The sequence below is a fragment of the Drosophila teissieri genome, chromosome 2L, assembly GCF_016746235.2.
Source record: "Drosophila teissieri strain GT53w chromosome 2L, Prin_Dtei_1.1, whole genome shotgun sequence".
Lineage (NCBI taxonomy): Eukaryota > Metazoa > Arthropoda > Insecta > Diptera > Drosophilidae > Drosophila > Drosophila teissieri.
The window spans coordinates 14377964-14390511 of record NC_053029.1 but is presented as its reverse complement, the minus strand read 5'-3'; the positions used below and the strand labels follow the sequence as shown (position 1 = coordinate 14390511).

The following is a 12548-nucleotide window of genomic DNA, read 5'->3' as shown; positions in this document are numbered from 1 at the left end:
TCAACGCAACTGCTGTTCAGTAAGAATAGCCTGCTTTTAGGGGTGGTCTGCGGTGCAAATAAATGGAATGCAATCGTTTCATTTTGTAACGGACAATTTGCAATAAGTTAAATAAGTTTTTATTGTGTTTAAAATTACACGTAAACCTTAGTCATTTGTATAACCATTTTGAAATAGAAAGACTTGTGACTAACGTAGTTTTAGAAATATAAATAATGTATACGGCACTTAAAACCGGCATAAAATATAGAAACCGTACCATTTTTTTAAACGTTATTCTTATTCTTTTAAACATTAATGTAAAAATATAAATGTTGGATATAATAGATGTATAAAAAATAAATAAAAATACATTTTAAGTGCTGATAATTAAAAAATATAACATCTAATTTATGAAATATAAAAAATGATTAAAAACGAGAAAATCCCAATGTTAATTTATATTCTTTTAAACATTAATGTAAAAATATTAATGTTGGATATAATAGATGTATAAAAAATAAATAAAAATAAATTTTAAGTGCTGATAATTAAAAAATATCACATATAATTTATGAAATATAAAAAATGATTAAAAACGAGAAAATCCCAATGTTAATTTACATAAAAGGAGGACAAAGTCTGAAATCTACTTGACATGCGCCGAAATACTGTTAACACTCTGGTATGTGGGGCAGTACCAAAATAGAAAAACAGTTGATGGATATACGCCGAGGTCTCTGGAAGAACATTTTCGGAACGAGCTTTAGGCGTGGCGGGATAGTAAATTTATATTGTTTTTCTATATCTGGTAAGCCAACAAAGTGCAGCATTTTCCCACGGCCAGTGTCAGCCAGCTTTTCTCGCAATTGTTCATGTTTATACGATACTGTTAAAGGGAAAATGGGAAAGGTGGCCTTGAAGGCAATTTCCCTTGGGTCAGGTAATGGACGCCATGGGAACTCCTTGTCAGCCAATATATCAAGATTAGGACAGTTTAAAGTGTTTGTTTATGGCAATAACAGACCTGTGTATCAGGTACAGGCGGAATAAGCATAAACCCTTAGATTTCATTGTGAATCAACTGATACAATACTTATCCTTTCTACTTTCCAGGATGGATTTCAGGATTATAATGCTAGACGGAAGATTTAATGACTACGGACACTGGACATGAGGGATAATTAAACCCAACCATTTAAATGTGCAACAAACAATAACCCAGACTAACTGGGATGTGCTAGACGCTTCGTTCCTTAGAAAAATCCCAATGGCCATCAAGCTTAGCTTCGATCCATGTAGTACTTCCTGTAAGCACCTGTCGCTATTCCTACTTAAGATATACTGCTTGGCACTCATACTCCGAAGTGCCAGTGCCGATTGGCTAATGGACTGTGGAAACTGTCACTGCAAATGGAACTCTGGCAAAAAGACAGCCGACTGCCGCAATTTGAGCCTAAGTGGAGTGCCGGAGTACCTCAGTCCGGAGATTCAAGTGCTGGATTTGTCACACAACCATATATTCTACCTGGAGGAGAACGCATTCCTGACCACCAACTTGCAAAATCTCCAGAAGTTACTCATACGAAATGGCACCCTCAAACACATCAACCAGCGAAGTTTCACCCAACTGCAGATCCTTATAGAGCTCGACTTGTCCAACAATTTACTTGTGGACTTGCTACCCAATGTGTTCGACTGTCTTTCGAAAGTACGGGCGATATTGCTAAATGGCAACCTGTTGCAAGCACTTCGCCATGGAGTGTTCCGGAATCTCAAGTATCTGCACAAGATCGAACTTAAGCGCAATCGCTTGGTTAGCATCGATGCCCAGGCCTTTGTGGGAGTACCACTTCTCTCGCAGATTTATCTGGACAACAATGAGCTGACCAAACTGAGAGTGGAGAGCTTCCAGGACTTGAACAAGCTCACTGCATTATCGCTGGTCGAGAATCCCTGGAACTGCACCTGCGACCTTCAGATGTTCCGTGACTTCGTTATAGGTATGAACCTATACACCCCGCCCACATCCTGCCATTATCCTTTGCAGTTACGTGGTCGTCTGTGGATCGAGGATCAGCCGGAGGCGTTTGCCTGCAAGCCGAAGATAGTGTATCCGACGCTCAGTACTTCCATCAACACTTCCAAGGAGAACGTTACGCTTATTTGTCGCGTCCACGGATCTCCCAATACGGTTATTGCCTGGGACTACAGCAATCAAGTATACGAAACCCGCTCCAAGCCGGTGAAAAGTCAAAAGCAGCGTGTTTACATAGAACTGTTGCGAGAGGATGAACCAAAGGTTCGGAAATTCGGACATGATGTTTTTGTGTCACGTCTTACGATAGTAAATGCCAGGAAGAGCGATGAGGGCGTCTATACCTGCCTGGCGGAGAATCCCGGTGGCAGGGATTCGGTTCACATAAGTGTGGTGGTCCAAAAGGACCTGCAACACATTTCCCTGATCGACAGCAACTTCTTTGCAATAGTATGCCTTATAGCCATGGGTTTTCTCAGCATGTCGATCCTATTTTCGTTGGTCACTTGCCTGATTTTCAAGAGATTCAAGCAGTTTCATCCCGGCCAGCACACCTATTTGCAACCCACTAGTTTTCCCGTGCAGTCACCCGGTAGTGAAGATGCTACCGCTATCAGTGCCCTTAGTTCTGGAGTTATACGGGAAAGCAAGATCGCGCTGGATCCATTAAGTGCTACTGGTGGACCATCAAGTAAAAACTACAGCTTATTTATAGCATCCAAATCGAAAGGCGGCGAAATGTACCCAAAGGATTACACGCCAACGAGAAATATTGAAGACTTGAGATTAAATAGCAATAATTATATTGAAAATCTTGACAATCAGGCGGAATCCACTTCATCGCGAAATCGGGAGCTCTATTCGCATATTGCCCGTGTCCAGGAAAAAGGAGCGCTTAAACAGAAAGGTAGTAGAAGGCACAAAAAACCAGTGTTTGTTTTTTAACTCATTCTTGTTTTTCCACCACTTAGATGAGCTCGATAAGGATTCCCGGCAGAGTTCCTCGCACTCAACAGGCTGCTCAAAACAGAAGGGACACATCGAAGAACTCCAACCGGACCTGTTGCCTTCCACTGAACCCACTGCCTTAAAAAGTATTAATGAACCTTTCGGTCCACCATCGAAAAAAGGAGAAGTTAACCCCCGGAGCAAGTACAATACGAATGTGCAAAAGTACCTAAAGGAGAAGTACGGCAGTGTTAGAATAAAGAGTATCAGCACTAATAACCCCATTAGTGGTGATAATACCTCATCATAATATATTCATCTTTTGTAATATGGCATTTCCCACCTTCTACAGTTGCAAACCCACCGTAACCCCCATGCCATTAAAATTTAGTCTGTCCCAGGATTGCGAATCTTATCCAGCCCTACCTCTCTTAGACCTTCAGGAGAAGAGAGGACATAGGAGAATCACATTCCTTGAGACCCAATCAAGAAGAAATGTACCTCGCCTTATTTCTGGTAGTAAATTATGTATTTTAAAACGTTACTAACATAAGAATATTTATTTACACAGATCTAAGTGTTTTAACCCGCTCTTTAAGTAAAAGAAATGTAATAAAAAAGTTTTAAGTGATGCCTTTAAATGAAAAATGGGACGCTTTCTTTTAATTAATCGTATATTCCATAGTGATGAAATTACATCTTCAAGGGATATCTTTGCTGGATTTTTGGTTTCCGTTTTAGGGACTTTCTATACCTTCGTCAATTGTAGCAAATTTCTTTACCTGCCCACTTTTACCCAGTTTTACTTTCTATCATCCCTGACCTACCCCGAATTTATTTCCATGCATGTGCCTGTAATTCCCAACTAGTTCTGGCCGTTTGCTCATGAAGACCCTGTTCGTTTGCCGTTTCAAGTTACGCTTCAGATCAAAGTGTAGGCCACCGCCAGTCAGCAAACCTGGTAAAGCTACCGTTGCGTATGAATGCGTTACTGACTGGGGTTAGCGTGGAGAGCTTCGCCAACTTCCCCTGGTCGGGTTTATTCAGGAGGATGGTCAGGAACTCATCCTGAGCTGCGCATCTGAGACGTTGGATGAGTTGGGACCTGGAGCTCGAGCCGATGGCCACTGGTCGGTTTCTTTGTCCTCTGCACTCAACCAGTAGCTCATCTCCTCTCCAGGCCCAACGCACTGCCAGATGCACAGCTTGCCTTTTGGTGGCGGATTTGGTGGTGGATTTCGGCCCAACTGAATAATAAATATTAGTATATTAAAAAATCGAACTACTTGTCAAAACAAGTTTCACAATTTGTTGGTTTCGTGTCAAAATTATGTCGTTTTAACGAAGCCTGATTAACTAATCTGCGCACCACGATGACTGCGCCCTCCACCTCCCGTGCCAAGCAGGCAACAGATCCCGCAAAGGATCTATCTGCTCCCATCCATGGATTGAGCCGGAATCGGAAGCGTCAGGAGAGGCGAAAGCAGCGCCTGCACGAAATGCAAAATCTGCTGTACACCAAACACTTTTCAAACTACAGACTTCCTGCGTCGCTGGCCGCCCCACCTCCCGAAGATCAGCTGCTCCAACTGCAGCTGCAGAACTTTGATTCGCTTACCGAGCAGCCGCCCAGCAGCAGGAAAAACCCGCTTCCTGTGAACGCCTCTAGCGATTCGCCGTGGACCCGACTGCGCCTGGTGGCATGCCCATGTCACGGATGCCTCTGCTCGGTTGAGCCCAGCGCTCTACTGGGTCACTATTTAAGTGACCATCTGCCGGGAATGGGGATTCCGTTCTTGGAGCTGGAAGTGGGCAAGCGAGTATCCCTAACATGTCAAGTTAGCAGTTTGGAAAGAGATGTCAACTCCCTGTTGGGGGTCTATTGCTATCGGCGCACTGGCCTCAATCCCCTTAAATGCCACCGAAACACCTATCTGCCGGTGGAATACCGCTGCTACTCGCAGCATAGCGCCCTCATGATCTTCGCCTGCCGCACCATGCACTCGGTGCTGTGGGCAAGGAAGCGTGTCGAACACGAGGTCCTGGCCATCTGGGTGGCTACTCCCTTGCACGGTGTGGCCATCACTCTGCGGCTGCTGGTCCAACCGGCCAACTCGGCACGTTACTACACAAAGCAGATAAAAGCTCGTCCGATGCTGCCATTGTCGTCGAACCAAACCTGCAGCGAGTTCATCAAGACCGATAGCAACGTGATGCTCATCAGCTTTGAGGACCTTCGACCACTAATGGATTTAGATGTGTGGCAACAATTGCTAAACGTCGAACTGAAGGTGATCAGCGAGGCAAGAATATAATTGAAATATATTTGGAATTTGCAATATTTTTGGCCATGTATTTAAGACTAAGATTAAACATTGAAACATAAAACTTGAACTTGCACTTAGTATATGCATTAATAAATTAGGACAAAGTATCAGAGATTACATTTGATAAAAGCAGCTATTTCCGGATCCGGACATCCTACTTGCGATACATTGCTGAATATATATATACAATTCGTACAAGGCTTTTTTTTTGCCAACCGTTTGGATAACATGTCACATTTATCTTTGCTATTCGTACAATTTTGTTGTTCCTCAACACTTACAGCATACAAAAAGGAATTTACAAATTTTGAGCTTACATACATAAAATTTAGATTTTAAATATGCTATATTAAGGTATTACAAATATATATTAATGTGTATAACCTTATATCATTAAGGCTTTCTATGTGGCGCATGTGCAGATATTCAAAAATTGTACTAAAGAACGAGCGAGCGGTACGCTGCAGCCGAGGCTTTTCAAGATACTGGCCGCACGGCACCTCAGGCAGCGTCGCATCGCTTTTAACGCAACAAAATAAAAGCGCCATCTTAACGGGGACGACAATCTAAGCAAAACAAACTAAAAAATATGAAACATCCGTCTAGTGTGAGAGGTCGGAATCAGGTTCCGGCTAGCCGGCCTTTTGGGTCTGTTTTTGGCGTTGAAGTGCCTCAAAGGCTTCGATTTCCTTCTTTTCTTTGGCCTGGTTGCGACGCTCATATTCCAGACGGTGCGAGATAATGCGCTCCACGATACGCTCCGTGGTCATCTCGTTGCCGGAATCGATCAGCTCAAAGACTGCTCGCGTCTTGGGAACGGCATATGGATCGATCTTGCCGTTCTCCAGCGCGATGGGTGTGCGTCCGTGGCAGACGACATCGATTTTGAAGTGTTCAAGCAGCTCTTCGGTGACGCAGTAGGGAGCTCCAATGACTACCTCATTGACAAACTGGGGAAATGGGAAAAAATCGATTGAGATAACCTTTTAAAAGTGTCAACTGCAATCTTACCTTGCAGGCCAAAACGCTGAGCACGCGCTCGTGCAGGTTCATAATAGGATAGTTGCTGCCCTTGTAAGAGTTCACCACGGGATCTGTGTGCAGGCCAACAATCAGGTAATCACCCAGTTTTTTAGCCTTTTCCAGAAAGTCCAGGTGACCCACATGGAAGAGATCGAAGGCGCCAGCCACATAAACCTGAAAATACCGACCATTATAAATTATACATATTCAGCGAAATAACACAATGAAGGTTAAACTTACAATCTTATCGCCGGGATTCGGTGATTTGCCATCACTAAACTGTATGATCTTTTGGGTAGTCGGCAAGAACTGACTACAACCGGTCCATGGACTTTTGGCTGCCGAGTCTTGGCCCATGTTCGAAGAACCTGGATGGGATTTTATTTGTCGTTTTAAAATTGACACTGTTTTGTTTTTGTTGATAATTGTATTGTAAAGCAACGCAGACAAATGAGCAAGTGTGTATTTGAGAGCGAAAATTTACGTTTAGGATTTGATTTCGATTTGGATTCGGATTTGGATATTTTGATTGCAGGTTGGTCGTTGGGTTTGGCATTTGGATTCATTTCGCGGGCGCGCACACGCACAAAACATTTGGCATATTGAGGTTTTAGCATAGTTTTCATAGGTTTTATACATTAGATTATATTTTGGTTAGTGGTAAACAGTGCGTACATAGAAATAAAAAGAAGAGAAATAGTAAAGTTGTAGAGAGCAACATAAACCAAGGAGTTATTTGCGTTCAACTATGGCAAATTAAAAGTCGAACTCATTGAAAGGGATTTAGTTTTAGTAAGGAAAATGCATAAACTAATCGTGCGTAGCCCATGTATAAACTAAATATATCTGTATAATATTGTTCATACTTGTAACTGATTGATCGACTTTGGTTTATGCACAGCATGCAAGAGCAATATACAAGTTCAACAGAAGGAAATGAAAGACAAAAAAAAAGAGTGCAAAGAAATAGTTGTCTTAAAATTAAAGTTAGTTATGGTTAGAAACAATGAATTGGCGCACAAGACTGAAAATGTGAGCGCTGTGATTTAGGAACATTTAAATTAAATATGAATGTGCCAGAAAAGCGTTGAAACAAGCTTAAGCTACCTTCTTTCTCGATATCATATTCGGCGGATCCCTGACGGAAGTGGTTGCGTGTCAGGAGCAACATGCGGCCCACAAGGTCAGTGGTCGAAACTCCAGCCGTGCGTTTTACTTCCCTGTGGATTGCATAAGGAAATTAAATGTCAGTAATTGGGAAAATACAGTACGTGCGTTATAAGACAACTGGCGGTTTATTAAAGGTCACGGCAAGGTATACACATCGTAAATGTGACGTAGATTTATAAACTGCCAAATGTCTGAAAATTATATCATTCATACTCACTTGTAGCGATTTGCTGACTTGACCAAATGATATGTGTCCACTCCTTCAGCTGTCATGGTAATGTCGTCTGCAAAAAATCAAATCAATTAAGTAACATCCACAGATATTTGTATTCATTGGTACCCACCTCCATGCACACAGAAATCACAGTTGTTCTGGTCGAGCACCTCCAGTGTGGTCACATACGGAGCACCGAGCACCACTTCATCCACCCATTTGATGCCTTTGACCATCTTGACGCGCTCCTCCTCGGTGAAGACCGGTGGTCCCTTGTGCTTGGTGATCTCCTCGTCGGTGTGAATGCCCACAATTACCTTATCGCCAAGAGCTTTGGCTTGTCGCAGGGAGTTCGCATGGCCGAAGTGCACCATATCATAGCTGTTGAGGATGGGAGGAAGTACAATTGTTAGTACAAGTTAGATATCTCTCTACAAGCGTGTGCCGAGAACAAGCCCTTATCAAAACATGGTCGCGTTAATTGCCACCGGAAATGTTGTCTCCCATTCGTGGAAGTTTAACATATTCTGAGATAACTGTGACTGCACCGATTGCGGCGACCTTGTCGATTAGCTAATGGAAACGATCTTGGCTCAACCAACATGACTCAGAAAGTGGCATACATTTCATAAAATTAGCAATTTTTCGAGCTGGCAAGATAAGCCGTGTTTAAAGACGTGACTCGCCAAGAAGAAAAACAATTATCGCTTGGAATGTACAAATAATAAACCTCAGTCCCAACAAAAGTCTATTTATCATGACGGTCAGCTGCAATCCTGGCCATTTGGTTGATGTTGGAAGCCAGGTAATCCCGTCGAAGCAGCAATGCTAATGACCCACACCACAAGGCAATAAAGTGCTTTGAGAAAGCCATTTACATAGTTTACATAAACCGCTGACGAAGCGCGTCAATGATGTCTGGTCGAGTGCTATTAATGACCAGTAGCTGACGGACTGACCACCGGTGACCATACAGAAGCGGTTTGTGTGATCCACTTTTGCCCAGCATTGGTCAAGATTGATCTTTGGACTCGATCATCAGAGTAGGAACGCCAAAAATGCCGAGAGATGAAGCAACCGAGACAGGGGATATCAATGAAACCGTGTTTGCTGCTCGCTGTTTTGCAATTCTAATTGCAATTATGAGCGCTGCTGCGTCAGCTTTTCAGTGGCCACATATACGCAAACAGCGCCATTCGGTTGTTTACATTCTCCGCCGATTCTAGGCATTATGGTCATAGGCACACGTGCCCTGGCCTGGTTTTTGTTTGGCTTGGGAAAGCGATAATAGCATCTGGGGGACGTGAGGCGTTGCTCAAATTGCACTTAACACCAATTACGAAGGTATTTACTGCGGAACGCATTTTTTTGCACCATAAGTAATTTAAGTTTTAATTGTTATTGTAATATGTAGTTAAATCGGAAATAAATTATTTTAAATATTTTTCACTTAATTTAATTGGAACCAGCTTTTTTGCTGGTTTGTTATGAAATGATTCACCAAACGGGCTTTGAATAAACATTTTTAAACATATAATTCAAAAGGTAACCACTTCACGAAATTGCGTATGATAAGAAATAATACCGTCACCATTATCACGCCCAGTGGTTCTTGAGTAATAGATTGTGGGGGAGTTAATTTGAAATAGGTAGACGCAAGATTAGAGAATTCCCTAGAAAACTTTACTCAAATAGGAATGCAAGTCGCGGAACCAAAAAGTCCCCCTGGTATGCACCTAAAAATATGCACGCCAGGCCAGTCCCTTGATTTGCCGATTTGTCGATTTGTCCAGATAGTAACAAATCCAGAGAGATGACCACAAAGCAGCTAGTAAAAACGTGGGCCATTCATTAATCGAAGCGAAACCTTTGCTCCCGGAGATTTTTTTGCAGCACCAAGAAATCTGTGCCGAACATACTATACCCATATAGCATTGTACTCTATATGTGGAACAGAACAGACCCAGGGGCCGCTTAATCAATTGAGTAAGCTAAAAGCAGCGACACAAGCGACAGCAACGCCGACGCCCGTTTGCTGATTAAAAAAATATCACGCGATTCTCCGTAGAATTTGTGCTCTGACGACCGGACCCCAGCCTAGTAGAGTGGATTGACTTGCAGGGGTAAAGTATGCCATAGACCCTATAGGCGTATGCTCATATGAATGCCTTAAGGCCCCGACTCTCTTATTACGAGCGCTTCCCATTCATTTGTTTTTCCACTGGCAGAGGTTCATTGACTTGGGTGGAAAGGAGGAGACAAGCCGAGCACTTGTGCCTGCGTCAATGATCAATCTGCGCTGATTAGAATATTTCGGTCCAAATGCCCCACATGCCCATCTGCCGGGTTATTGGGCAGATTCCACGCAAATATGGTGTTTATACTTTTGTTTTTGCCCATGAGCAGCTGATGTTGAATTTCAGCGGTGTTAATCTGGTTGGAGTGCGACTACGTAGGTCAGTCTTATCAGCCTTAGCTAGAGGATTTCCACACTGGTGGCAGGTTGCTGTGATCCATTGACAACGGACATCAGGGAGCATAGATTGCCAAAAATTACCCGGAAACGCCAATGATTATGATGTTCTTCTTTAGATCGCTCCTAATTGCCATAAATTAGATGCCATATGTATTTGATTTATGTAGTTTTGTTAATCTTGCTATTAGCGTAGTTTTTAGCTAAGTATCAGTCTCATATGTCACTATTTCAGGGTATTTAATTGAAATTGGTTTCGTCTAGTGATTCCATAAAATTCAGCGCTTCCCAATAGAAAAATGTATATGTTTCTGGGCTTTTAAAGTGCAGACATGCTCTCGTAGAATACAAGAAGTATAAATATGTTTCTTCTACAAGATACAGTCATACGTAGATTGAATGAACGGATGTGATATAAATAACCTTCTAAAAGTAAGGCGATCCCTTGCGATTAATCGGGGCAGGAGAAGCCCAGCGAAATGCCAATTAAATTAGGCACATAAGACCGCCAGACGATGACGACAGCATTGTGGGTCAATGGCGAGGCAATGGCAATGAGAGTGGTGCAAATGATGGTGGTGTGGGGGGGCACCGCCGAGGCGGAGGCATGCGCAGGCCAGAATCACGTGATGTTTGGGACAACCGGCGGGCAACCACAGTCAACAATGGCCACGTAAACGCAGCCCTCATCCGAAAATTTGAAGTCCCTTTCGAAAAAAAAGGGGACGGAAAATTTTTCAGATACAGTGGTTTAGGCATAGCATTTTAGCACTTGTATACACAGAATCGTACAATGACAGTATTTTTGTTTGCTAAGCGTGGGCCATTGTTTATTCGGTGTGTATAAATACATTGAAATAAGAAGAACAGCGAGAGCGAATATAAACAATGGGTGTATTTTTATTTCTACTAATGAATCGTCTGGCGGTAGCCACAATTGAGGAAATCTCTATTGTCCCTCAATTGAGCAGACAAACTTGTTATGGTAGGCCATCCATCCATATCGCAGTCTAACGCGTCATTACCGATAAAGATAAACCGGTTCCCGATGATGCATTGCACGGAATCAAATAATAATATATGGGGGAGCGCAGTGCCTATAGAACAATTTGAAGGTGCCCAAAAAGGCAAAGTGCGTCAATGTCTATATCTATATACGGATCTAAAATGCATGTATTAGATGAACCAAAAACCCGCTTTATCACATATTGCAATTAATTAATCTGCAAGCTAATGTTGGAATATGGCTAGTTTAAGCTCCATAATTCCCACAGTAAACTGTTTTAGAATACCCACTGTGTAGTGTGCAATTGACGGACCCCTTTATAAATAGACGGCGTAGCATATAAATATAAATATAAATATAATGCAAAAGCCCCGGTCAAGCGTGGAGAATATGGACATTTCGGATCTGAAAGACCTTGAACCTGAGTAGACATTTCAGCCGGACGACGGCAATGGGTGGCTATTGGAGCGAGACGGCACAGTTCCACAAAGATTTGCTAATCAATTGAGGAACCCTGAACGCTTCTTAGCACGCCTGAAAATGGGTTTAGTTTATCGTCGGCTGATTACGGGTATTGCTATAGCTTTTGCTATTGGAATTGGAATGGTAAGGTTCGGTTCGCCGTGGTGTGGCATGGAATCGAAGGGACCGACGTGGAATGGGTATGCTTTGACTCACTTCACCGCTAGCGCTGAGTAACGGGTGGCGTGACGCAATGGGGAGCCCTAAGAACCGTTAGACGTTGTGCGCCCGATTCCTGGAGGCGCCAGAACGCATATGACTCACCATCCATCGCACCAGACGCGAACATCCTTGTGCTGCTTGTCGGAATGCCCATTGCAGGCGCTGGTATCGCCATTTGCCCGCTTGTCCTCCATCGTTGACTTATTGAATTTTCGCAATCGCTTTAATTTAGAATCCGGCTAACAGGCGCACATTAGATGCCGGGGAGAGTACGTATAGTTTTGATGTTTCTGTTTTCAGTACTCGATTTCGATTTCAAGGCGGAAACTCGACGACAACGACGTTCACGCTTCGAGAGCTGTGTGTTATTTGTTCTGAGCTGCGGCGACGCCCGCTATATATCAATTCTCATTTCCGACCGAGCTACTCAGTTTTCGTTTACGTTATCGGTTTCGGACTCGGACTCGAATTCAGATTCGGAGCGGAATCGGTCTCAGATTCTCAGACTTGCGTTATCAGCGCGCGGGCGCATGGGAACTTCTTCGGGGCGTAAGTGCGGTGTGTTTAGCTTGAATTTTTTTTTTAGATTCTTTCATTTCTTTTCTCACAATTCCGAGTACCGTGAGAGTAGAGTGGACGCATTGGTGTTTGGCCAAATATACCATCTGCCAAGTGCGATGAATACC

At 43.1% G+C, this 12548-nt stretch overlaps 3 protein-coding genes across 5 annotated transcripts; 2 read left to right on the top strand and 1 right to left on the bottom strand.

The window, feature by feature from the left end:
* The first annotated feature begins 1249 nt into the window (after positions 1 to 1249).
* On the top strand, positions 1250 to 3275 carry LOC122619874 (leucine-rich repeat-containing protein 24-like). The gene is made up of 2 exons (XM_043797117.1): positions 1250 to 2924; positions 2989 to 3275. The coding sequence occupies exons 1-2, from the start codon at positions 1250 to 1252 to the stop codon at positions 3273 to 3275; spliced, it is 1962 nt and encodes a 653-aa protein (XP_043653052.1).
* A 967-nt stretch (positions 3276 to 4242) lies between these two features.
* LOC122626062 lies at positions 4243 to 5291 on the top strand. Its single transcript, XM_043806174.1, has one exon. It carries the CDS (start codon positions 4339 to 4341, stop codon positions 5278 to 5280), a length of 942 nt encoding a protein of 313 aa, XP_043662109.1. The 5' UTR covers positions 4243 to 4338; the 3' UTR covers positions 5281 to 5291.
* Positions 5291 to 12442, bottom strand: LOC122626061 (ethanolamine-phosphate cytidylyltransferase-like). 3 transcript variants are annotated; one of them, XM_043806171.1, is made up of 7 exons: positions 11965 to 12442; positions 7830 to 8080; positions 7703 to 7769; positions 7423 to 7535; positions 6556 to 6719; positions 6304 to 6489; positions 5291 to 6242 (listed from the first exon to the last, which is right to left on the bottom strand). In XM_043806171.1, the coding sequence occupies exons 1-7, from the start codon at positions 12054 to 12056 to the stop codon at positions 5925 to 5927; spliced, it is 1191 nt and encodes a 396-aa protein (XP_043662106.1). In that variant the 5' UTR covers positions 12057 to 12442; the 3' UTR covers positions 5291 to 5924. The 3 variants fall into 3 exon arrangements, with proteins under 3 accessions (XP_043662106.1, XP_043662108.1, XP_043662107.1); XM_043806173.1 differs by having other exon boundaries at positions 6556 to 6662; positions 11965 to 12440; XM_043806172.1 differs by having other exon boundaries at positions 6556 to 6683; positions 11965 to 12439.
* Between the last annotated feature and the right edge of the window lie 106 nt (positions 12443 to 12548).